This window comes from Salarias fasciatus, chromosome 15, assembly GCF_902148845.1.
Source record: "Salarias fasciatus chromosome 15, fSalaFa1.1, whole genome shotgun sequence".
In the NCBI taxonomy this organism is placed as follows: domain Eukaryota; kingdom Metazoa; phylum Chordata; class Actinopteri; order Blenniiformes; family Blenniidae; genus Salarias; species Salarias fasciatus.
The window spans coordinates 27,283,258-27,307,672 of NC_043759.1; the positions used below are offsets into that span (position 1 = coordinate 27,283,258).

At 46.1% G+C, this 24,415-nt stretch overlaps 1 protein-coding gene and 1 long non-coding RNA gene across 2 annotated transcripts; one reads left to right on the top strand and one right to left on the bottom strand.

The window, feature by feature from the left end:
- Positions 1 to 221: 221 nt before the first annotated feature.
- On the bottom strand, positions 222 to 4,065 carry LOC115401518 (uncharacterized). The gene is made up of 3 exons (XM_030109767.1): positions 3,565 to 4,065; positions 2,595 to 3,513; positions 222 to 2,128 (listed from the first exon to the last, which is right to left on the bottom strand). Exons 1-3 carry the CDS (start codon positions 4,063 to 4,065, stop codon positions 222 to 224), a joined length of 3,327 nt encoding a protein of 1,108 aa, XP_029965627.1.
- Positions 4,066 to 5,484: 1,419 nt separating this feature from the next.
- Positions 5,485 to 8,213, top strand: LOC115401706 (uncharacterized). The gene is made up of 6 exons (XR_003932992.1): positions 5,485 to 5,582; positions 5,659 to 5,728; positions 5,804 to 5,927; positions 6,314 to 6,497; positions 6,909 to 7,127; positions 7,246 to 8,213. It is a non-coding gene; the product is annotated as an uncharacterized LOC115401706 (long non-coding RNA).
- Positions 8,214 to 24,415: the final 16,202 nt, after the last annotated feature.

The following is a 24,415-nucleotide window of genomic DNA, read 5'->3' on the forward strand; positions in this document are numbered from 1 at the left end:
CAAAGAGACCTTAATGGTGGAAAAAGCTTTATTACCGTCCAATAAGTCCTGCAGGAAGCACAACACATCCGGGACAGAACACTGAAACGGAATGATAACTTTATTCTCACACCATTTTTCAAACACGCGCCATTTAATGTCATATAATGATCGCGTGGCAGGTGCTCGTGCGCACTGAATAGTCTCAATCACCCTCGACGGGAGACCGGACTCCTGTAAATTCACCCTCTCACGAACCAAGCCCAGAGAGCCAGACGTTCGGGGTTCGGATGAAAAATCTGCCCGCACGCTTGCGACACCAAGTCCGTGCGTAACGGTAACGGCCATGGCTGGCCGTGTACGAGCTGTATCAGCTCCGCCATCCACGGCCTGCTGGGCCAGTAAGGAGCTATCAGGATTAATGAAAGCTGCTGCTCCTTCACTCTGACCAGCGTAGGAGTGATGAGATAGAGAGGGGGAAAAGCATACAGCAGCGCGTTTGGCCACGGGTGCGCAAACGCGTCCGCCCCCAGCGGCGCGTCCCTGTCTCGAAATGAGAAGAATAGGGGACACTGCGCGTTTTCGTGCGATGCGAAGAGATCTACAGACGCTCGGCCGAATCTCTCCCACACCCGGAGAAGCACCTCGGGGTTCAGTCTCCACTCTCCGTACAAGGGATTTCCCCTGGAGAGTAAATCTGCCCCGCTGTTCAGTGCACTCGGAAGATGCGCTGCGCGCAGCGATAACAGGTGTTCGCTGCTCCATAATAACAGACTCTGAGCCAGTCTGTGTAATTTTACGGAGCGAGTGCCTCCTTCCCTGTTTATGTAGGCCACTGCTGTCGTGTTGTCCGCTCTGACCAGCACATGACACTTTCCCAGGAGGGGCAGAAAATGTCTGAGGGCTAGGAACACAGCCAACAGCTCCAAATAGTTTATATGAGCCTGACGGAGCGTCGGGGGCCAGGTCCCGTTCACTGACCTCCCCCCGAAAACCGCTCCCCACCCCGTTAACGAGGCATCGGTTGTAACTGTCTTCCTCATCACAACCGCTCCCAATGGGACGCCGGTTAAGAATATCTCCGGGTCCCTCCAGTGACGGAGAGCCAGGAGGCATTCCGGGGAAACCCTCACCATACGCCTAAGGTGACGTCGTGCGTCCAGACGCAGGGAAGATATCCAGCGCTGAAAATCCTTCATTTTCAGCAGCCCGTGCGGAATGACAGATATTGATGACGCCATCAGCCCTGACAGCTGGAGACAGTCCCGCAACGACACTGAACGTCCTCTCCGAAATAAAGCCAGTTGTTGGCGAAATTTCTCCACTCGAGCATGGGACAGAAAACCCCGAAATGAAACAGAGTCTATTTCGAGGCCCAAATACTCGATCCTCTGAGTGGGAGACAAACAGCTCTTTACGGGGTTTATATTGAACCCCAAGCTGTACAGCCTGTCCATCAGCTTCCGCGTATCCCTCTCCGATTTCCCTTTGCTGGATGCACAGAGGAGAAAATCGTCCAGATACGCGAACACTCTGAGGCCCGATGCTCGCATAGGGTTCAGGGCTGCTTCCACACACTTGCTGAAAACTCTCGGGGCGAGTGACAGCCCAAAAGGCAGGGTCTGATACTCGTAAGCTGTTCCCTTGAACGCAAACCTGAGATATTTCCTGTGTGCGGGATATATGCTTATATGAAAATAAGCGTCCTGCAGATCCACTGAAGTGAACCAGTCGCCTGGACGAATGGATCGAAACAGAACCTTGTGCGTGAGCATTTTGAATTTGTACTTTCGGAGGTGTAGATTGAGGAACCGTAGATCCAGGATCGGACGCAATGAACCTCCTTTCTTTGGAATGAGGAAATACCGGGAATAAAACCCCTGATTTCTCTCTCCCTCCGGTACAAGGCGAATTGCCCCGCGGCTTAATAGAGAAGATATTTCGCTCTCTAAAGCCTCCGCGGCTTCCCCTGCAGCTTCTGACGTCAGCACACCGTTGAAGCGGGGCGGCCTCACAGCGAACTGCAGCCTGTAACCCCTGGCAACTGTTGTAAACACCCACGGGTTCACTGCGCATGCGCGCCACTCCTCTGCTTTGACAGCCAGAGGGCCCGGTGGCCTGAAGCTCAACAATGGAGCAGCTGCGCCCTCTGGGGGAGACAGACTGTCCTGCACTTCTTGATTTTTCTTTTTGTTTTGTGTTCGCTGCGCCCTCGGCTTTATGACTGAGCCTGGCTGCGACAGCTTGTTTTTTATTGAAAAACCAGGAGAAGTGCTTGGTGTGAACATTGCGCTTCTTTCCACTTCCCTTAGAACTGTCCCCATGGGGTGATGAAGGGGGGAAACGAAACTGTGCACTGGGGGAACGAGTGCATAATTCAGTCTGTGAACGGGAAGACCAAACGGGGCCGTTACACAGCGCTGAGCGGAACATTGGTCCAGAACATCCATCCTCCGTTTCTTGGGAGGAGAGGGAAACATGTGACCTGTTCTGGAGGGGCTCAGAGCAGGGATCTCTGCAAGTGCTGACTGCTGAGCCTCTGTGTCTGCGAACCACGACACCTAGGCCGACCGTTTTTTCTTCCCGTCCGGGGGGGCGGGACGGGCGGGTCGGACCGGTGCCTGGAGCGGCAGCTGCAGCGGCAAAGGACTTCCTGGGCCAGTGTTTCTGCTGCTGAGCGTCGCGCTGGTGAGACGCTGGCTGCTCAGACGTGCGCGGTCGGGGTTCCTTATAGCCGCTGCTGTGTGCTCTCGCCGCAGCCGCGAATCCCTGGCAGGGTGGTGGGGTGGGGCGAGAGGCAACCTTGCGAGGAAGGCAGAGATCAAAGGCTTCTCCCTGCTTCTTCCTCAGGTCACTGGTCTGCTGCATGGCCGTGACAGCCTCGCCAAACAAGCCCTTAGCCCTTGACGGGTCGAAGGGAGCATCAATAATGACCTGTTTTTCCTGGTCCGACAGGCTGGAGAGATTCAGCCAGAGCGCTCTCTCTCCTGCCACTGCGAGCCCCATAACACGGCCGCAGCCCTGGACCGCACCCCTGGAGACACGGAGGATGAGGTCCGTGACCACACACATCTCCTCCCATATTTTGGGACTTGGGGAGCCTTTATCCAGGAGGACCCCCATCTCCTGGAAAAGTTCAGCCTGGTAGGCTGTCAGCAGGGTGACAACATTTAAGTTGTTCACTGATTGGGCTGCTGATTTGTACATCTTTTGAAACATGGAGGCGGAGAAGCGCTCCATTTTCCCGGGGAGGGTGGGGCCCGCCGCGGTGAGCGCGGACCGGTGGCTGGGGTGGAGGTGAGAAGCCACCGCCTGCTCCACTACCGGGGGATCTCCGAAGCCCCACTCCCCGCTGTTAGCCACTTCCAGGCCGGAGTAACCCTTGACGGGGACTCTGTGGCGAAACGGTTTATCCCAAAACCGCTTCAACTCCTTCATGCACGCTGGGATGACGGGCATGACCTGCTTCTTCGACACCGGGCGAGACGGCAGAATTTTGCCGTCGTATAAATCCCTCTCCCCGCCCTTGTCATCCTGTGACGTGGGCTAGTCTATACCCAGCCGTGATGCCACTTGTTTACACACCTCATGCAGGTCGACCTCCGAGGGTGAAGAGGGGGGTTGGATTCCTCCGCTAACGGAGCTGCTGGGTCGGGATGCCGGAGTCGGCGGGAGGATTGCGTCCTCGTCATCCTCCTCGTTGTCGTCGTTAAGGAGGTCCAGGTTATCGTCCTCCTCTTCGTGCCCCCCTCCGTGTTCGTCCTCCGAGTCGAGGAGCTGGTCGAACAGCGGAGGGAAGTCCTCAACCGGGGGGTTAGCCCAGTCTAAGTTAGCAATAGCCCGCTTCGGCTTGGCGGCGCTTTCGGAGAGGCTGGGGTCGGCCTTTGAACTGGCCGAGACCCTGAGGCGCCTCTCCAGGATCCTGGTCGGCATAGTGCTGCAATGCTGGCAGCACTCGGAGTCCGCGAGTGAAGCCTGGGCATGCTGCACTCCCATACAGGTGATGCAGAGAGGATGTGGATCTCTCCCTGAAATGGCGAAACCGCAAGAGGCCGGGCAGGGACAGGACTCGACGTCCTTTCCCATGCCGCTAGCCGAGGAAGCGGTAGCCATAGCCGACCTCGACGGTCAAACTAATGACACCGAAACGCACACTCTCGCGCGACGAAAGTAGTGAAGCGAATCCTGAGTCGGAAATTTCACGCTCGGTGACTACCTTGACGGCGCGTCGGAAGAGCAGTTAAATGAAAATCCAAAATCAGGACCGCTGAGGAGCCAAGTGATGATCTTCACGTCGAAGAAAGCGAGAATGGTGGGTGCAGCGCGGGGACCGCTTATAAAGGGGGCGGGCTGCCCCATGCATCTCGAGATGATTGGTCTGTCACATGACAGACGTGGTGTCATTGGAGCTTCCATGATCGGTCACACCAGGGGGCGTTTCCCATAGTGAGATACCGAGGGAGGTTTGAAAGAGAACGAGGTAGTTTAGAGAAATAAATTTCTCTGGAATCTTTCGGTGTCTTTAGAATTATAAAAAGCCTCAGCATGGATCCAGCTTCTCAGAGCAGCAGCGGTGCATTCCTCCGCAGGCTGGAGAGCAGGGTGAGAGTTAGAGTTAGCGATTTGGGTATTTTAATCAAACCATGTGAATCATACAAACGGGACTTATTTGGTAAAAAAAAAACAAAACAAAAAAAAAAAACAGAGACTTAACGTGTCCTGCCAAATAATTATCTTTTAATCAAACCATGTGAATGATATAAACGTGAAATAAAGTATCCAAGCTTTCATTTAGCATCTTTTTTTTATTATTATCAAGAAGTACTGTGCCGTAGAAAACAGATTGGCGTCTCATAGTTTCCGCGTTAGCGCAGCGGGCGCCGGGCGCGCTCCCGCGACCAGGGGATGCAGATCTCGGCAGGCATGCATAACTCGGCACGACACCGGTCGGGAAGGAAGCCGCGCTCGCACCCCGATCTGGTACCAAGTAAGTGGTTTCATGTGATAAATATGCATTCTCCAAAGTAAATATTAGCCAACAGAGTAAGCCTGTATGTGTTAGTATTCTCTGTATAGCGCTATAAGAAGTTAGACTGGTGTTTTTTGTTGTTTGTGAGAGAAAAAAAAAAAGTAACTCGTGTTCAGATACTGCATTTTTACCCTGAGTGCGCCAAAGTTGCAAGCCTGTTTACTTTCTTTTGTACTGCATTAGAAATATTTTTTATGTTTTTGCACAGGTAGTAACAAAAGCTATATAGAGCTGGGCAACTGCTGGATCCATGTTTTTAGCTTTGCAGATAATGAATCAAATATTTTTCAATGGAGCTTTGAGAATAAGGCTTTGGTCACTTTTTCCCCCAATGCTAATGTAGCAGGAGGAGGCCCTCTCCTGGCTTGTAATAATTAACCAATCCCGCCAGGGGGAGCTGTGTATAAAAGAGGGCCATTCTCACTGGTGCAGCCTCTGCCGCTGAGTCTGGAGTAGACCCCGCCCCTGGGCTTTCTCACTTCCTGGTGTGAGCCGTGCGAGCTGTGCTTACCTGTTGGGCCGCGTTTGGGGATCAATTCCCCCTTCATCTGGGTGTCAACTTGCTGCTAGATGAGTGAGTACAGCTCTCCCTCTGGAGACACAGCCCTACTGTCATGATCAGCTGGCAGTAATCAGCTGTTTGTGTTTAGGTGGCTGTAGGGAGGTCGCAGACTCCCCACCTCTCCTACTGGGCGTGTCAGTTAAATGTTTGTTTGCCAGGTACGCAGTCTAGACACCCTCATATTCTTAGCTGGTTCATGCAGGTGTATGACTGCCCTTTTTATTGCTTGTTAGGAGCGGCTAATCTGCCGTGGAGCCCGCCAGCTGTTTTGTCCTTCCGTGTGGCTTCGAAGTCCAGTGTTGGCACCCATAAATACGCCTGGACTGCCTCTGCTCCTTGGAAGTCCGCCGTCTGCAGGTTGCTGCACCCCTGTCGACCTGCTGGCCTCCTGACCGAGCTGATTACACGCTTGTGGGACGCCAGGAATACACAGAAGCGATCCGCTTACTTTATCTTTTCTTTTGATTAAGTGTATTTGGGTTAGGTGTTGGTATATTTTGTTGTTCTTTTGGGTTATTGTTTCCTTATTTAATTGTGTGTTCATTCTTTGTTATTTTCCATTTACCTTTGTTTTTGTTTGGGGTGTGGCAGTTACTGGTTTGCATTTATTTATTTTACTTGTGAGTTGTGGCTGCCCTCCCACTTGTGTTCAGTTCATTCAGTTAATTCTTTTTTTGTTTGAATGCATGAATGCGAGGGAAAAACCCTTTTTAACTCCCCTTGTCTTTTTCCCTCCCTTCCAGAAGCTGAGCACGACGGTGGCGGCATCGGTGTCCCTGGGTGGTGGGTCTCCCTCCCGTGTGATGTGCTGCGCACCCCTTTTTGTTTGAGTGTGTTCACCTTTATTTTCAGTGAGTGAGAGTGTCCACGTGTGTCTGGGGTGATCCTTCCGAGGCCTTCATTCCCTTTACTACCCGTGTCCCACCGGTAAGCCTCAGCTCCTGTTTGGGCTCCCCCTCTTCCCCGTCTTTTAAAGAGAGTGAATGTGTTTTTGAAATTTGATATTTAATAAAGATATTTTCTGTTGGCCAGAACCCACGTCTCCTGCTTCTTAAGCCACGAACCTGAGTGTCCTCACCAATCATTACTTTTTAGTTATTTCCTTGGGTGCAAGTCCCAAGGTGGCGTTGTCTGGCTTCCTTTTACCTGATTCATCTCGCCACACTAATACAAACCATTCCTGTTAGTCCACATTTTTTATCCTGTTTTTTGCATTTCTGTCCATTATATTGAACAGTTCATAGTAGTTTTTAGTAATTACTTTTTTTTTTTATTTTCTAATATTGGATCTATTGCACAATTCAAATGTTATGTCTTTTTTTTTTTTTTCAATTTTAGAGGGAATTCTGGAGAGAGCTGATCCAGCCAGGTGCTGCACAGTGGCTCCAGGCTTCAGGGCCATGTGTCTGGAGGCAGCAGGTCAGAGGAGAATCCTGATCTCAGGAGGTCGGCACGTGTGCCAAAACCACAGCGGCGGCTGATAGAAGAGCAGGGTGACGGTGATGGTGAGGAGAATGAAGCTCGATGTGAAGAAGCCAGTTCACCAGCATCTTCCCAGTAAGTCCACTCGAAATAATATAAAACCACATCAGCTGCACTATGTGTTTGCATTTTTTTCTAAGCTTGTTATTGTAATTATTTTTGTCTAAATTATGTGGTATTTTGTTTCCTCTAGGAGTCCATCTCCTGAGCAGCTTCGCGGCCGTCCCAGGAGAAGGGCAGGCAGATCACGGGGTGTCACCGCCCGAAGCAGGTCACCTCACAGTCTGGGTGCACGGAGGTCTGTAGAGGATCCTGATGTGGCTCCACCACAACTAAGGTTTGCCCCGAGGCGAACACCAGGGGTGCAACCCCCTCTGAACACTGGGTCACCCACACCGCTCAGTATTTTCTCCAACTTTTTTGATTCGGAGATTTTGCGTCTTTTGTGCCGTAACACCAACCTGAATGCTGTGAAAGGGACAGTGAAAGCAGTGAAAGGGGGGGGTGTCATTGCGAGTGGTACCATCCAATTTGTACAGTGTACATAGATCATCTGTTCATTTACTGGAATCCAAAATATTTATGAATCTAATGTGAATAAAGTGTAATCTAATTTGTGAATGAAATTCTGTGAATTGTATGTAAATATCTAAATATGCAAATGTATGTAAATCTTTTTCAATTTCTTACCTTCCTCAGGTGAAGGATCCACCTGTTGTTTCTCAGTGTGCGTGTGGGCAGAGGGGAGGCATTCAGCTGTGGATCCTCTGCCCTCTCTTTGTTTGCCTTCTTTTTGTTGGAGTCACTGTGTTATTGAATATGCATTTTCTCTGAATAATGTTATGTTGTGTGTAAGAATTGCCATAGCTGCTGCTGGGCCCGAGTTAAAAAGGTGTTTGTTCTTTATCAAATGAGGCAAATTTAAGGTATTAGCACTTCAGTTTTTTATCTTATAGGCATTCCAAATCATAATCATATTTTGCCTCAAAAACGCCAGATATTTTCTTTACAAAGAAGACTGTAAAAGGCAAACAAATTGTCCATTGTCCATTATGTTTTGTACATGTGTTCATTATTGTTCAAATTTGAAATGTATTGTGCTTTTGAGCTGCTCAGGCTGCTTTTATTTTGTTTTACTACAGTAAAAAGAGCTAAAACGCATTTTCGTTTCATTATTTTCCTGTTGTTTAAGCTGGTCTTCACCTTTATAATTTGTAGCACTGAGAAAAGAAAGCTACATTTAAGAAGAAGAGTCAGTTTTGTGAAAAGGAGTACAATTTCATGTTGATATCTCTTAAAATATGTTGTTAATGGCTTAAGAAAAAAAAATGGTTAGGCGAATTATGATTATAAATACTATCCTTAGCCTATTGGTTTAATTCACAATAGAAGTGAAGCAAATCTGTATAGTTTACTAAAAAGTCTGCAACTCATTAATATCATTTTAATCCAGAAGCTCAGAGGATTTTCTCACAAATGTAGAACGGCTCATTTTTCCCCACGGAATATTGACATTTCCTAAAATCTTTTATTTATTTAAACAATATTAACACAATAAAAACACAGTTTATACTGAAAAACTTCAGCTTTTATACTGAAATGCTTCTTATTTTACACCGAAATGTTTCTGGCTCTTCCTCTTCTCATGTTGAGTAAACAACAGGAAACGCCCTCCTCCCCTCCTGTTTCCTCCTCTGGGAGTCAGAGCTGAAAACACTGCAGATCAGAGAGGAGGACAGAGAGGAACACAGAGCAGCTTCTTCTCTCCTCCAGTTTCCTCACATGGAAAAGAGTCTGAAGAAGATGTGAAGAGAGTTCAGGTGAGAATCTGTCAGCTCTTTAGAAGCTTCCACAACGGAGCAGGAGACTTTTTAACTTCTCTTTTTCTCTTTCATTCTCACCATCACAAACCTGACAGCTGCTTTCTTCTCATTCACCTGCTGGAAAAACATTTCAACCAACTTTTAACTCTTTCTTTGCTCTTTTGCTTTGGCTGAATTCTGTTTTTAAACAAATAAAGTGTTCATACTTTCGGTTTCTACAGTGGGCGGGGCTTCAGTCCTCCTTCACTCTGATTGGCTCACGATGATGTCAGTCTTCATTACACAGAACAAGAAACAACATGCCCACACTCACGCACACACACAAGGTGTGAGTAGGTCACACTCTCTGTACTGAGACCTTTGTTCACACACTTTGTGTAGAAATGGACTAGATATTAATCTTCCTGGTGATTTCCTGCTGGAATCAGGAGTTGGAGGCTTGTGGACGTTCAGAGTTTGTGTTGGAGTGAAGTTTGACATCAGAGTCAGAATTCACTGATTGTCACTGTGAACAAAGCTCAATGGAATCTGAAATAGAAGCAGCTCTTGAAAACAGGACAACATGAAAAAAGAGGAAACAGTGTCGACATAAAGATTTAGAGATTGTACAAAGGCCAAAACAACTACGGAAGGAGGGACATCCTGGTATTTACAAGGTAAAGATGAAAACAGAATGAGAAATGCAACAAATGTTGCTACAATGTTGCACTTGAGTTTTTGTGCTTTGTGTTTTGACAGAGTTCCTGCAAAGTGAAGGTTGAGGATCGTCAGCTGTTTGGTTTGGAACGTTAGCAGCGTTCAGGGCAACAACAGCTTCAGAGTAAAAGCTGTTTATAGTCAGTTTTTTCTCCTTTATGGCCCTGAAGTGCCTCCCTGAGGGTCAGAGTTCAAAAGGTGGAGACCGGGTTGTGAGGAGTCCCTGCTGAGGCAGCAGGTGTGGTAGATCTCCTCCAGAGAAGGGAGAGGCAGCTGCTCAGGGTCTGGCAGTGTTTCTGAGCCTCTGGAGCTGCTTCCTCTTCAGGATCAGGGTGGAGCCAGCAGTCCAGGTCAGGTCTTTACTGATGGAGGAGACCAGGAAGCTGAAGTCTGGCTCCATCTCCACCCTGTCCCCATTGATTGTTCTGAGCTGAAGGTCCGGTTTGCTCCTGATGATCAGTTCCTTCAGCTTGGAGATGTTCAGGATGAGGTTGTTGATGGAGCACCAGACCCACAGTCGCTCCACCTCCACCCTGGAAGCAGCCTCACCTCCTGAGATGAGCCCCACCACAGAGGGGATGATGGAGTTTCTTGGGTGGGTGGGGGTGCAGTCGTGGGTGTAGAGGAGGGGACTCAGCACAGCCCTGTGGAGAGCCGGTGGTCCTCCATGCTGAGGACAGCTGGGGTCCTACTCTCACCCTCTGGGAGCGGCCGGTCAAAAACCCTGAATCCATTTCCAGATGTGAGAGAGACCCAGGTCCCTCTGACTGCTCAGTCTGCTCACAGTGATGGTGTTGAAGCAGCAGCCTGGTGGAGCTCCCTCTCTGCTCCACAGGGTGGAGGTGATGGAGTCCTTCATCAACTGGTGACCTGTCCACTGTGACGGAGTGAACTCAGTGTTTCATGGAGCCAAGTCCTGCTGAGGTGAACGTCTCCAGATCCTGGAGGAAGAAAATGTCCTGAGCTCATTTAAACAGAGTCCAGGGCCGTTCCTGACTCATTTGGCACCCTGGGGGAGACGGGAGACCCCCCGACCCCCCCCCCCCCCCCCCCCCCCCCCCCCCCCCGCCCCCCAACGCCCCCTGCCCAAAAAAAGATATAGAAAAATACACAGAAACTAACTGTAAGCATTTTTCACTTTATTGAACATAAATTAAACACTTAAAAAAAACACACACACTTTGAATAGCTTAAATAAATATTGAAATAAATTTTAAAAGTGCGTACAAATAAAAAAGTTGAACACAAGGCTGTAAATTAATTACACACTCCAAAAAAAAAAAACACACACACAACATTACCTCTTTGAAGAGGCATCACTGGGGTGGGGATAGAGAAAGCTGTACCTATTTCACTGACAGGTTCGTCTGATGTAGAGGGGACTGTGGGTCGACTTTCACTGCTTCCAGGCTGGGTGTCAGAGAGCCCTGAATCACTGGGTACCACGGTGGATGCAGCGGCTGCTGTTGTTCTGGTATTGCAGGAGGAGAAGACAAATATTTCAGAAGTAAATCTATAGAGATAGCAGGTAATTGATTAACTGGTGTTTACATGGGAAGCGAAATGCATGGTAACACCTGACATATTAACATCTCTGACCGGACACCTGTTCTAATTAAATGTGATATTCTGGTAATGACTTGTCTGATAAAGACGATGTCATCCCCTCCAGTTGTATGGCTGCGTCTGGGATGCATGGAGTCATGTTTCCATTCATATAAATATGAAAATATTCTGAAACTTGTGTTTAAGTTGATCATTTATTTTAATGGCTTAAAATAAATTGAAGCCAGTTAGTGAGGTTCAGTGACGGTAGCATCTCCTACACTGAGGGAACTGTACGAGTCTGTCAGAGCGTCGGAGCACAAACTTTAAAAGAAGAAACAATTTCCATCAACAGTGTCATCACTACGTGCATTTCTTAAATCACTGTCTTTGCTACTTTCTTCGACACAGAAGTAAGTTTATCATATTAAAAGTGAGCTAACGAAGCAGCACTAACAATACTGTCACTGTGAGGGCTAACGTTAGCCAATTAGCTTAACGAGCTAGCCTACACGCCAGAACATACGTTCAGTTCTGTTCATGCAGGATCCAGCAAAATATTTAATGACACCATACCTCGACTTCTTTCTTGCTTCTCCAACTTCTTTACGCTTTTTCCTGAAATGAGCTCCAGAGGGCTTTTGTCTCTTCATTCTGGAAGTTCGCTGTATGCGTCACTGTCGCAGTACAACACCTGCAGTACCGCCCCCCTGGCGCCCCGAGCATTTTACTGTCCTGCCTAGTCGGCCGCACGGCCCTGACTCTGGGTCATCTTCCCTCACATTCTTGTGCTTCGGCTCCATGTTTTCATGGAGGAAGATGAGCACATCGACTGGAAGAAGGCTTGAGCGCTGTCGGGTGATCGAGTGACAGAAACAACAACCTACGACTTGCTGACTCCTCTAAATTTATGTCGACTTGTGCGACGGGAGTCGACGAGTCCACATTTCTATTAATGCCCCAACACGCACACACACACACACACACACACACACACACACACACACACACACACACACACACAAATGTGTTTTCATCACATTGTTGGGACTCTTTCTTTTGGGGACAGAAATCAGGTCTCCTTCAGAAACATCATTCAGCAGTAGTTTGAAGATCAGACAGGTCTTCAAAATGGTCATATTTAACTGTGTTTGCATGTGTGTAGGTGTGTGTTCTGCCATGGATCAGTGTGAGGACAGAGAGGAGGGAGTCCCTCCCTCTAAAAGGACTCTGTGTGGAGAACATGAGAACCAGACCACAGCTCAGAGGTGAGACTCCATCTTTACCTGTCCACCAGTCTTCTTCACATCATCTTACTGTGTGTGTGTGTGTGTGTGTGTGTGTGTGTGTGTGTGTGTGTGTGTGTGTGTGTGTGTGTGTTCTTGTATTTCTATCCTTGTCGGGGCCAAATGTCCCCACAAGGATAGCAAAACGTGAAACGACGTGCCTTGTGGGGACCTTTTTCCGGTCCTAAGTAGTAGAAACAGTGTTTTCTTGACCATGTTGTTGTTACTGAAAAAAGTAAAAGTGCAAAACATTTCTTTAGGGTTAGGCTTTGTTGTGGTGTGGGTTAGGGTTAGGGGCCAGACATGAATGGGAGTCAATGGACGGTCCCCACAAGGATAGAAATACAAGACTGTGTGTGTGTGTGTGTGTGTGTGTGTGTGTGTGTGTGTGTGTGTGTGTGTGTGTGTGTGAGTGTGTATGTCTAATACCGCTGTGTCTTTGTATCAGGTCAGAGCCTGAAGTTGAACCCAGCTGTGTGTCCCTGAAGAGTGACCGGTCCAAGGACTTCCTGATAAACTTCAGAGGACAGTGAGTTTTATTTGCTGTCATTCTCTGAATATTGTGTCTTCATTTAGAAAATGATTCAGACACATGTTATTGAAAGCAGAATCCTGCTAGTTTCTAACTGTTCAATAGTTTTCAGTCAGAGAATCATCAGAGTCTGAAACTCTCACTTCTTCCCTTTATCCTCCAGTCTTCCTCCTTTTTTCCACTCAGTCTGTTCCTGATGTTGTTTGTTTTCAGCTCTGACTCTGAGTTTCCATCCAGCTGTGTGTCCCTGAAGAGTGACCGGTCCATGTTTAAACCCATTGACTTTAAATGTGGAGCAGGAGGAGCTGATGAGGGGTGAGAATCAGTGTTTGTGTCAGGATTCATCATCATAACAGCAGCTTGAACAAAGTCAACATGTTTCTGCAGCGTCAGCCAGCAGAGCTCCCAGGCTCTCCGTGGAGGCTCCGCCCCTCAGCATCAAACACATCTGGACTCCATCTTTATGGTGAGAACAAGTCTCCATTCAACACTTTACTGTCACATCAGTGAGACAGAAGAAGTCGTGGAGACTTCCAGCTGAAACATGAAGCAGACTCTCAGCTTCTTAGATCCATTCAGGTCCAGAGTGAAACAGTCCAACCTTCATCCAGCTTCCAGCCTTCACTGATGCTGAAGCTGTTTCTGCTGGAGATCCACATGAAGAGTGACTCGGCTTCACATGTTGTCATCCTGGATTTACACTCACATCTCCATCTGTCTCACTCCAGATGTTTCTCTGTTCCAGCTGCTGGAGGACAACATGGTGGCTTTCATGAAGGAGGAGCTGAAGAAGATGAAGAAGCTCCTGAGTCCAGATTACCCAGCATGCTCAGAGAGTGAGAGAGAGGATGAGGATGAAGAGCAGAGGAGCAGCAGAGAGTCATTAGTGAGGATGACTCTGGACTTCCTGAGGAGGATGAAGCAGGAGGAGCTGGCTGAGCGTCTGTGGAGCAGTAAGAGGATTTGATCTCATTTCACAGGATGGAGATGAAACAGAGAAATGTTTTCAGGTCCAACAGTGACTGGAGAGCAGAGAGCAGGAACAGAGTCCAAACCAGAGGTCAGAGGTCATTTCCAGGTCAGACACAGAAACTGTGAAACAGACAGAAGCAGAAAAGGAACCGACACAAGACTCTGAGTCTGAAACCAGGAGGAGTGAACAAAATGAAAAATATTTGAGAAATGAAAGAATCCACACATTTTCATTTTCCATCCAGAAGAACCAGATGTCAGTTTGGTGTTGGTGCTAAAGCCAGTGTTGGTTCAAACCTGGCCCCTCCTGAGAACTGGTTGTGGCCTGCAGCTGTCAATTCTTCTTGAGGTAATTTATTCTGTCAAACACTTTCCCGATTCAGCGGGAGGTAGACGGAGCGACCCACAATGTGCCACAGAACAAATAACGTCTCTGGAGGTTTGGATCGAGTTCTAATGATAACTGGACCTACGTCGACCCGGTACTCTAGTGGAGTGAAAACCACCAAGACTGAATCCAGGCGAGTGGAGTAGAGCTAGAACTGTGTAGTGGACAAGCACCACAGTGCAGGAAGCTCTGGGTCTCATCCTCAGTCCACTGCTGTTTTATTTTAGCATCCATGCTGAGACAGTTTAAAATATATCTTCCCTCAAGGCTGTTATAAAACTGGTGGTTCTGTGTTTCCACCAGTCTGGTTGGTCACAATAATTGCTCTCTCTGACGTACTCTGTGCTTGGCTCTGGCCCACCAAGGAGTTGGTGCTTGTTGAACACCAGTTTTGAGGGTCTGGACTTGGTGCTGCTGGAAACAAAGAACTGGTGCTAAGTTAGTCTCTGACTCTGAATGAGTCCTGAAAGCAGCTGAGTGGAAAAGGAGAAGCTGAGAGCTGAAGAGCTCCACTCAGAGCAGCTGATACCAACCAGTACAGGGAGCACAGGAAACAGGAAGGGAGGCCAGCTCCCACAAGTCCACATCCCCAATCATCAAACATGGAGACAACAATGGTCTCATGTCTCTTCCTGAGCTCTGCTGTTCATATCATGCAAACATCTCCATCAGATCAGAGGCTGTTTGGTCTCTACTGAAGAGCTGGATGATCTGATGGAGGAGAAACATCAACAACACACTTTCATCTTCACTTTCAGTGTCTAATACACTCAACCCTTTATTTATTATTATTTCCAGGAACTTCTGCTGGAGTCTGCCAAAAGAAGCTGAAATGTGGGCTGAAGAAGAGGTTCCAGTGTGTGTTTGAAGGAGTCTCTAAAGCAGGAGAGTCCACCTTCCTGAACCAGATCTACACAGAGCTCCACATCACAGAGGGAGGGGCTGCAGAGGTCAATGAGGAACATGAGGTCAGACAGATTGAAACAGCATCCAGGACAGCAGACAGAGCAGAAACAAGCATCAGACCAGGAGACATCTTTAAAGCCTCACCTGGAAGATCTCAACCAATCAGAGCAGTGCTGACAAAGGGAGTGGCTGGCATTGGGAAAACAGTCCTGACTCAGAAGTTCACTCTGGACTGGGCTGAAGACAAAGACAACCAGGACGTCCTCTTCACATTTCCATTCACCTTCAGAGAGCTGAATGTGCTGAAGGAGAAGAAGTTCAGCTTGGTGGGACTTGTTCATCACTTCTTCACTGAAACCAAAGAAGCAGGAATCTGCAGCTTTGAAGACTCCCAGGTGGTCTTCATCTTGGACGGTCTGGATGAGTGTCGACTCCCTCTGGACTTCCAGCACACTGAGTTCCTGACTGAAGTTACAGAGTCCACCTCAGTGGATGTTCTGCTGACAAACCTCATCAGGGGGAAACTGCTTCCCTCTGCTCGCCTCTGGATCACCACACGACCTGCAGCAGCCAATCAGATCCCTGCTGACTGTGTGGACAGGGTGACAGAGGTCCGAGGGTTCACCGACCCCCAGAAGGAGGAGTACTTCAGGAGGAGGTTCAGAGAGGAGGAGCAGGCCAGCAGGATCATCTCCCACATCAAGACCTCCCAAAGCCTCCACATCATGTGCCACATCCCGGTCTTCTGCTGGATCACTGCTACAGTTCTGGAGAAGGTGTTGAAGAGCAGAGAGGGAGGAGAGCTGCCCGAGACCCTGACTCAGATGTACATCCACCACCTGGTGGTCCAGGCCAAAGTCAAGACGGTCAAGTATGATGGAGGAGCTGCCACAGATCCACACTGGAGTCCAGAGAGCAGGAAGATGATGAGGTTTCTGGGAAAACTGGCTTTTGAGGAGCTGCAGAAAGGAAACCTGATCTTCTATGAACCCGACCTGACAGAGTGTGGCATCGATCTCAGAGCAGCCTCAGTGTACTCAGGAATGTTGACCCAGATCTTCAGAGAGGAGAGCGGCCTGTACCAGGACAAGGTGTTCTGCTTCATCCATCTGAGCCTTCAGGAGTTTCTGGCTGCTCTTCATGTCCATCAGACCTTCATCAAGTCTGGAATCAACCTGCTGGATGAACAACAGAAAACCTCCTGGTGGTCAAATATTTGGAAACCTGATCTCCACCTTCTCCATCAGAGAGCAGTGGACGAGGCCCTGAAGAGTCCAAATGGACACCTGGACTTGTTCCTCCGCTTCCTTCTGGGTCTTTCACTGCCGACCAATCAGAGTCTCCTTCGAGGTCTGCTGACACAGACAGGAAGTAGCTCACAGACCAATCAGAAAACAGTGCAGTACATCAAGGAGAAGCTGAGTGAGAGTCTGTCTGCAGAGAGAAGCATCAATCTGTTCCACTGTCTGAATGAACTGAATGATGGTTCTCTGGTGGAGGAGATCCAACAGTCCCTGAGATCAGGACGTCTGTCCACAGAGGAACTGTCTCCTGCTCAGTGGTCAGCTCTGGTCTTCATCTTACTGTCATCAGAAGAAGATCTGAAGGAGTTTGACCTGAAGAAATACTCTGCTTCAGAGGAGGCTCTTCTGAAGCTGCTGCCAGTGGTCAAAGCCTCCAGCAAAGCTCTGTACGTGGTTTAAGAACAAATCTGTAGAACTGAGTCCAGGAGAAACACTGATCTGGTTTTCATTGTTGGTTCTTCTCCAGGTTGAGCAGCTGTGGTCTGTCAGAGAGAAGCTGTGGAGCTCTGTCCTCAGTTCTCAGCTCTCAGTCCTCCAGTCTGACACATCTGGACCTGAGTAACAACGAGCTGCAGGACTCAGGAGTGAAGCTACTGTCTTCTGGACTGGAGAGTCCTCACTGTAAACTGGAAGCTCTCAGGTCAGGATCCAGCTGCTGCTTGATCATGTGGAGGATCTTCCTTCTTCCTGTTTTTTTTTTTTTTCATATTTTATTTATTGCTTTTTCAGTTTTAGATACACACAAAACAACACACACATAACACACATCAGATGCCAGTTCAACAAAACAAAAACGAAAAAGGCAGTAATAATAATAACTATAACATACACACACATACACGCGCATACATATACACATGCATACATGCACATGCACACGAGCAAATATAGATATCCACACATGTAAAACATTCAAAATAGATACCAAAGCCAGTCAGTTCAAGCCATATTGAGAGAGAGCAGAAGTCTACACCAGGAGACCCCTGTGACTATACGAGCAAGAACGGCATGGGAATAGAATCAAAACAAGATAATCAATTTCTGATTTGTGCAATGAGGGGACCCCAGATCTTATAAAACACAGGCTGGGCTCCAGCCAAACAGTAGCGTACTTCCTCAAGATAAATGCAGGAAACCATATCATTTAACCACGTTTTGAAACAGGCGGGTGAGGGCGACTTCCACTCTCGCAATATGACACGTTTAGCAATAACCAGACCAAATGCAAGGGCCTTTTGTGATGCTCTTGGAAAAGACAGGGTATGCTTAGAATGACCGAGAATCACCAGTAAACCATCAGGGAGCAGTTTTCTGTCGAATACCTTGCTGTAAAAATTGAAAACACTATCCCAAAAAATCCTAAGCGCAGGGCAGGCCCAGAAAAGATGACCAAGCGTCCCATTGGCAGACTTGCATCTGTCACAGGTCGGAGATATGGTGGGAAAAATGCTATTTAGCTTAGTCTTAGAGAAGTGGTTGACTTGATGCCATGTTTGTGCCTCCAGTCTGTCAGGGTGTCTGGTCTCAGAGGAAGGCTGTGCTTCTCTGGTCTCAGCTGTGAGCTCCAGGTCCTCCCATCTGAGAGAGCTGGACCTGAGCTACAACCATCCAGGAGCCTCAGGAGTGGAGAAGCTGTTTGCTGCAGTGGAGGATCCACAGTGCAGTCTGGACACTCTCAGGTATGGACACACAGCAGGAGCTCCTCATGGACACTGAGACTGTCCACAGCAGTGGTCCTCAATAGGTGGACTGTGGTCCAGGTCTGAACCAAGACGCTGTCCCATACAGACCCTCAGTGGTGGACAAAGTCCTCAGCTCCATGACTGGAGTGAAAGTTCTGATCCTCCTGGTCACATATTACTCCAATACAAGAGAAAGTTGTTAGGTCAGATTGTTTCAGTTAAAGTACTGGAGTACCTGATTTAGAAAATACTTCAGTAATAAAAGTACATTTTCATCTGAATGTCAAACATTATTGCATCATTACCACAATGAATGAACTCAACCAAACCACTGAAACAATCTACTGAATGCATCGACCTGCTGATTAAAGCTGTGGAATAAAAACTGGTAGAATCTGCTGCTGATCCTGGAGAGATTCCTGCTGAAACACAACTGAATTAACAAAAGGACAATTATTATGTTCATTTTAATTTGTTTCTATTTGTTCACAACCAAACATAAAATTCAAACACTGAAGATTAACTCCCACCAACTCCAAGAGAACATCAGGTTTGTACCATTATCAGGCTTTACAGCAGATCAAACAGTGGGAGAAATACTGAGTTAAAAAGAGTAAAGAAATAAAGTTACTCAGTCTGTCAGGATTACTGCTGCTGGAAAACCTTCTCTAACTGGTCAAGTATTGTAGTTAACTTGGTTTGTTCACTATCTAGTTAACTAAGTGATGAATCCACACAGGACTGGCCCCAGTGGGACAAAGTAGAGGATCAAATATCATTTCACTGACCTTGACATCAAACTGCAGTTCCTCAGAGTCCAGGAGGCTTCATTTAAAATACTGATCTGGAATGAAACAGATGTTGACTCGTCATCTCACCTCCACTGGCTTTCTCCAGCTGGACAGGGAGTTTAGTAGGAGGTGATCAGGGATGGGAGGGTTGCTTCAAACATGGAGTCTGGGACAATTACAAGTTACTTGTCATCAAATGTCATCAGTAACTTACTCTAACTTCGTCAATAAAAAAAATAATGTGTCAGGTTACTCTTGGTTTTTTTCAGATTACTTCACCAGGACACATAAATATAAATGCAATGACAAATTCAGTGTGTCGTCCTCTCAGTTTATTGTAACTCTTACACACAGCAAACACACACTGCTCTGAGGATTACCAATACATGTTGACCTCTGACCTCTGACCCCATCAATACCAACAACATGGTGTCTTCTAAACCTGCTGACAGTCTGACTCAGGATCAGCTCCATCAGTCCAGACTGTGTTCCTCTAGTAGTTCTACAGTCCAGCAGCAGCAGGAGCCGGACTGACAGTGTTAACACACATTTCTGTTCTATCCTCAGTCTGCTGTGTGGCTGTACTGCTGCAGTGAGGAGCAGGGTTTGTCTTCAGGTCGGCCATGCTCAGTGTCTTTTCAAGAGGTCAGAGGTCATTCATTCCTCAGTGACAGAAGGAAACACGCAGTCTCCAGTAAATCCTCCATCCAGGCTGAAGATATTATTGCCTCCATCAGATGTTCCTGAGTTCAGCCTGGTGAGGCTGCAGTTCTCAGCAGCAGGTTACTGACAGGTTAGCAGGTTACTGACAGGTTAACAGGTTACTGACAGGTTAGCAGGTTACTGACAGGTTAGCAGGTTACTGACAGGTTAGCAGGTTCAGAGGTGGGGCGTGCCAACAGGTAAACCAGGCATTTTCCCGGGGCCCCCTGGGAGACTGGGTGCCCCAAGTGCTAATACATGTACTGCACAGAAACCACAATGTAGGAAATCCCCTTGGGGGGCCCCGCACGGCCCTATCTGTCTCCAGAGCTGTCCACGTCAATCAGTGTGAGCCGCAAGGTTTTTTGTATAATATAATTATTGATAAGCCAGGGTTTTCAAGGACTTCTGTTGGTCCCTGGACCTCACTTTGAGAACCTCTAATCTCTTCTTTTGGATTAGGGGTTCTCAAAGTTTTCCACTGTACATATCAAATGTCCCAGAAATTGTGTTCAAAACAACATTTTTTTTCGGAGTGCACGGATGGGGTGGGGCCCGATGAATTTCTTGCTTGGAGACCCCAAGGACCCTTGACCCCCCACTGAGCAGGTTACTGACAGGTTAACAGGTTACTGACAGGTTAGCAGGTTACTGACCGGTTAGCAGGTTACTGACAGGTTAACAGGTTACTGACAGGTTAGCAGGTTACTGACAGGTTAGCAGGCTAACAACACTTTAGCTTCACTGAGTTCAGGTTTGTTTCATACCTGTAGATGTGTCTTCAGCTTTGACGTTGAGTCTCTGGATGTTGAAGCATTTTCACAGCTGGAGGCAGAATTCTCATTGTTCAGAGAAGTTGTGGACCTTCTCTGATTAAATATCAATCGATGTCTCAGTTTCCATCCAGAGAAAGAGTTTCTCTCCGGAGCAGCCATGACCCCAGCAGCAGGAGGTAAAATCCTCGGCAACGCCGGTTGTTTCATTCATTGTTAGACATATAACAGTGGAGTGGAGATGCTCCAACATGGTGGTCGATGTGGCGTCTATTCTTCATATATCTATGGCGTCTATTGTTTATACATCTATGGTCGTGTTGTGGTTTGTGCCGTAAAGTTTCTCATTGTTAATGGATGGTGCATCTGTCTGTTGTTATTCTAGATTATTCTGCCTGCACTGCAAAAACTGAAATCTAAGTAAGATTAAATATCTTATATTTCGGTAATAATTTCTTGTTTTTTGTCTGATAAGATAATTCTTCTTACTAAGTAGTTTTTATGTTAGCATTTTTGACCTGTTTTAAGCATTTTGGTCCTGAATTATCTCAATAAGATTATACAGCTTGTAACTGAGATTTTATAACCTATTCTGAGTAACATACGCTTGAAACTAGAATATCAACAGTTACAAAGCCATTTCAGCAACACCCAGGAGTATAAAAATGCCTTTTCAAAGTAAAAAAAAATCTTATTTCAAGCATAAAATAAGAAATCATGACTTTTACACACTTATCTCTTCACATAAAACACGACAGCAAATGGAATTCACTGTTTTATTTTCAATGAAACAATAGAAAATATGTATTTACAATGTACAGTTGATACAGTAGTCTACTTTCAATGGACACTTCATATTGAAACATTTAACAAGTAACATTTCAAACAAATTCAAACAGAAATAGCTCTTTGTATTCACATAAGTTTTCATAGGTGATATAGCCAAAATATGATATTACGGTTTTTAAAATATCGATTTTATAAAAATTACTTGTTTACATTTTTCATACTAATTTGCAAGTTTCTGAGGAGCACAACCAAACAATTTCCTCATGTAAAACAGCCCTAAAAGCTAAAATAAAACAGACAATTTGATTCTGATAAAGTGCATGCTGAACCCCTTGTTTTTGACTGTTTTGATGAGAATCATATCTTTTGCAAGGTAAAAAGTCAGTCACAGGAAATGCATTTATATCGAGACCTGATATTATATACAATGATTTATTTAATGCCTAAATAGTGAGTGTATGTGCAAGTCATAGCCTAGATTTTTGAGTTTTAATCCAACATTAATCATTTAGCTAATAATGGTTTCCTATTGTGAGACGTTTGATAAAGTTTATAGATGTAACGTCACATGACAGCTCAGAAGAAAGAGAGAAATGACAGCAAATTGTGCATCAAGTGAGTTGATCAAAGAAAAATACATCTTCTGCAAAAAACCTTTCCCAGATCTGAAGTGTGGCGATCAAATACCATCACATTGTCCAATCCTATTTTCATACTATGACAGTTTTTGATTGATCTTCATTATTGACAAGTTCAAAGGCTGCTTTAACTGCATGCCATGTGATGTCTGGGGAGCACCGAGTTATTTTTAACTGTTGTATAATTCTATTACATCCCCAAGATGGTATTTTACTAGCACAAAGGTTTGGCTCTTGCTGCTGAATGTGTAAAAAGAGGTAAAATCCACCAGCTTCTCTGCATCCACTAATTCAGTGGCCTGTGCAAGATGTGGAACCTCAACTTGATAGGCCATCACATTTCGATCAAAGCGTATTGTTTGAAAAGGTTGGTATTCCAAACAATAAAGCACAGAATCAACAACATATATGTCTTTGACCAGTCCAAATTCAGGCATATTACCATTCACAACTTTGGCAAGGATCATTGACTTCTGAATTATGTATTTATTGCCATTTATCACAAGCCATTTGACTGATACTGCGTGGCTTACTTCATCATATCCGAGGAAGTCTCTCAGTTTTCCTTGTAAATACTGTAGATCTTTAACCTCAGAAACAGGTCCCATCTCCCTTTCATTTGAAAAGATTGGATGTATTGAAGGATCAACGTTTTGGCAGCTTTCATATATTTGGTTCTGATTAACCAAAGACTTGCAAGCATTCTTAAAATTGAGCTTTGAAGCCCATTGTTTAAAGAGGCAATGTTTAGATTCAAACCGCATGCACATATGCCTAACCACTGGACCCAATGATTTAATCTGTGATGGCAAATGTAACAGATAATGCTGTTTAGGTGTAATATTATGTTCTGGGAAAAGTTCCTTCCAATGCTTCAAATGATTTTCAATGAGTGACTTCAATCGATCAACAGTTGCAATGGTAAGAACAGGTGCAAGCACTATCTGCACAATCTCTATTAACTCATGTATCAGATGCACATATACATTGTCTTCCAAACTCTCCAAAACAAATGGTAATATCCTTAGCAGGACAAGAATTTGCCCAGACGACTGCTTCAATTTTCCATCACTTGACATTAATGTACTCAGTGAAATTGGGGATGGCCGATCTCTAACATCCAGAGGGGAATAAGGAAAACCCAGAATAGCAGAATTCACAGAATTCAGATCTATCAGTCCTGACTGAACAAGATGATGCAACACACCCTTGATTTCCAATGGAGCTGTACCCTCCAGAATGACATGCATAATGTCTTGTGGAGTTTGTTGTATAATGTCAAAAGTAGGGAATTCTATTAATTTGCTCCTTTGATTGATTCCATACGTTGTTCTCAGGCTATTGCGAAGCTTATCTGTATCTGCCTTTTCAATTTCATTAGTCTGTCTGATATGTCTTATCAAAGTCCTTCTAGTAAATGCATCCTCGTTGAAGTGTGACTGCATTTGCTCAAAAGAACACTCACAGTGTCTGCATTTACTGTAGGCAAAGCCAACACCCTCCTTGAACCCTGCCAGTTCATGCTGTGCCAGAGTGTCACCACAGACAGAGACCAGGGCACCATACATAGTTTTCTGTCCATTACTAGTTTGCATTTCGACACCATTGTACAGTGCATCCATATCTTCTTTAATTCTGCTCAATATTATATTTACACCACATTGACGGATGTCTACAGATCGAGCCATAGCAAGTAACCTAATAGCAGGAAGTTTAGACCGGTATTTTGGATTTATGTTTGCTATGGTGTAATACACCATCAGCAGCTTATTTTTCGATGCAAAGGATCCTAGTGGATTACAGATCTCAATTTCATCTGTGTACAGAACAATCTGTAATGCATTTGGTCTCTCAGAAAATAAGGGATGTGATTTTAAAATGGAGCCATCAACAATGTCCTGAAAAAAACCCTCCCTGCACCTCTGTGGACCCTTTTCAATCATAGAGAATATCTTTGGGTGTGATAAGAATTGCTCAAGACTTTTGACCAATGGAATGTAATGAAAGACTTTGTCTTTAATGAAAAAGTCTTTTGATGCTCCATGTTTCCTCTTGCATATAGTTTTAGAAATCAGTATTTCCTCTGCATCCAAAATGTTGAACTGCTTCCTCATAACACTGTTCTGTCTAAAGGTTGTTGCAACACTCACAAATGGGTCAACAAAACTGTCAAATACATCCATTACTTCTTTTTCAAGGTGTCCTGATGTGCATTCCAAATGCTTCTGAAGAACCTGCTCCATCTGGCTCCTGAGCTTTGTCACCAGTGATGCCTGATACTGCTGCACACCAGCAACAATGTCATTCATGCCTTTCCGAAAATGACACACACAAAAAAAACACAACACAACTTCATGATATTTGCGTGCGACTGTCATGAACTGGACAACAAGGAAGGAAGATTGACCATAAAGCATAACTGGTTCAACACACTATGTGTAACTGTAAATGTGCAAGTACAATGCTGTGGTATGTTTTGAAAAAAACACAACAAAGAAATCTTACCTGTGAGAGACGGTGCTTGGCCCGGGTATTT

Excerpts from the sequence above, each read along its gene's own strand:
- LOC115401518 (XM_030109767.1), bottom strand. The coding sequence starts at position 4,065 with ATGGGAAAGGACGTCGAGTCCTGTCCCTGCCCGGCCTCTTGCGGTTTC. Across the intron at positions 3,514-3,564 it reads CGGAGGTCGACCTGCATGAG|GATGACAAGGGCGGGGAGAG; the intron begins GTGTGTAAACAA and ends CCCACGTCACAG. Across the intron at positions 2,129-2,594 it reads AGCTGCCGCTCCAGGCACCG|AGGGCGCAGCTGCTCCATTG; the intron begins GTCCGACCCGCC and ends TGTCTCCCCCAG.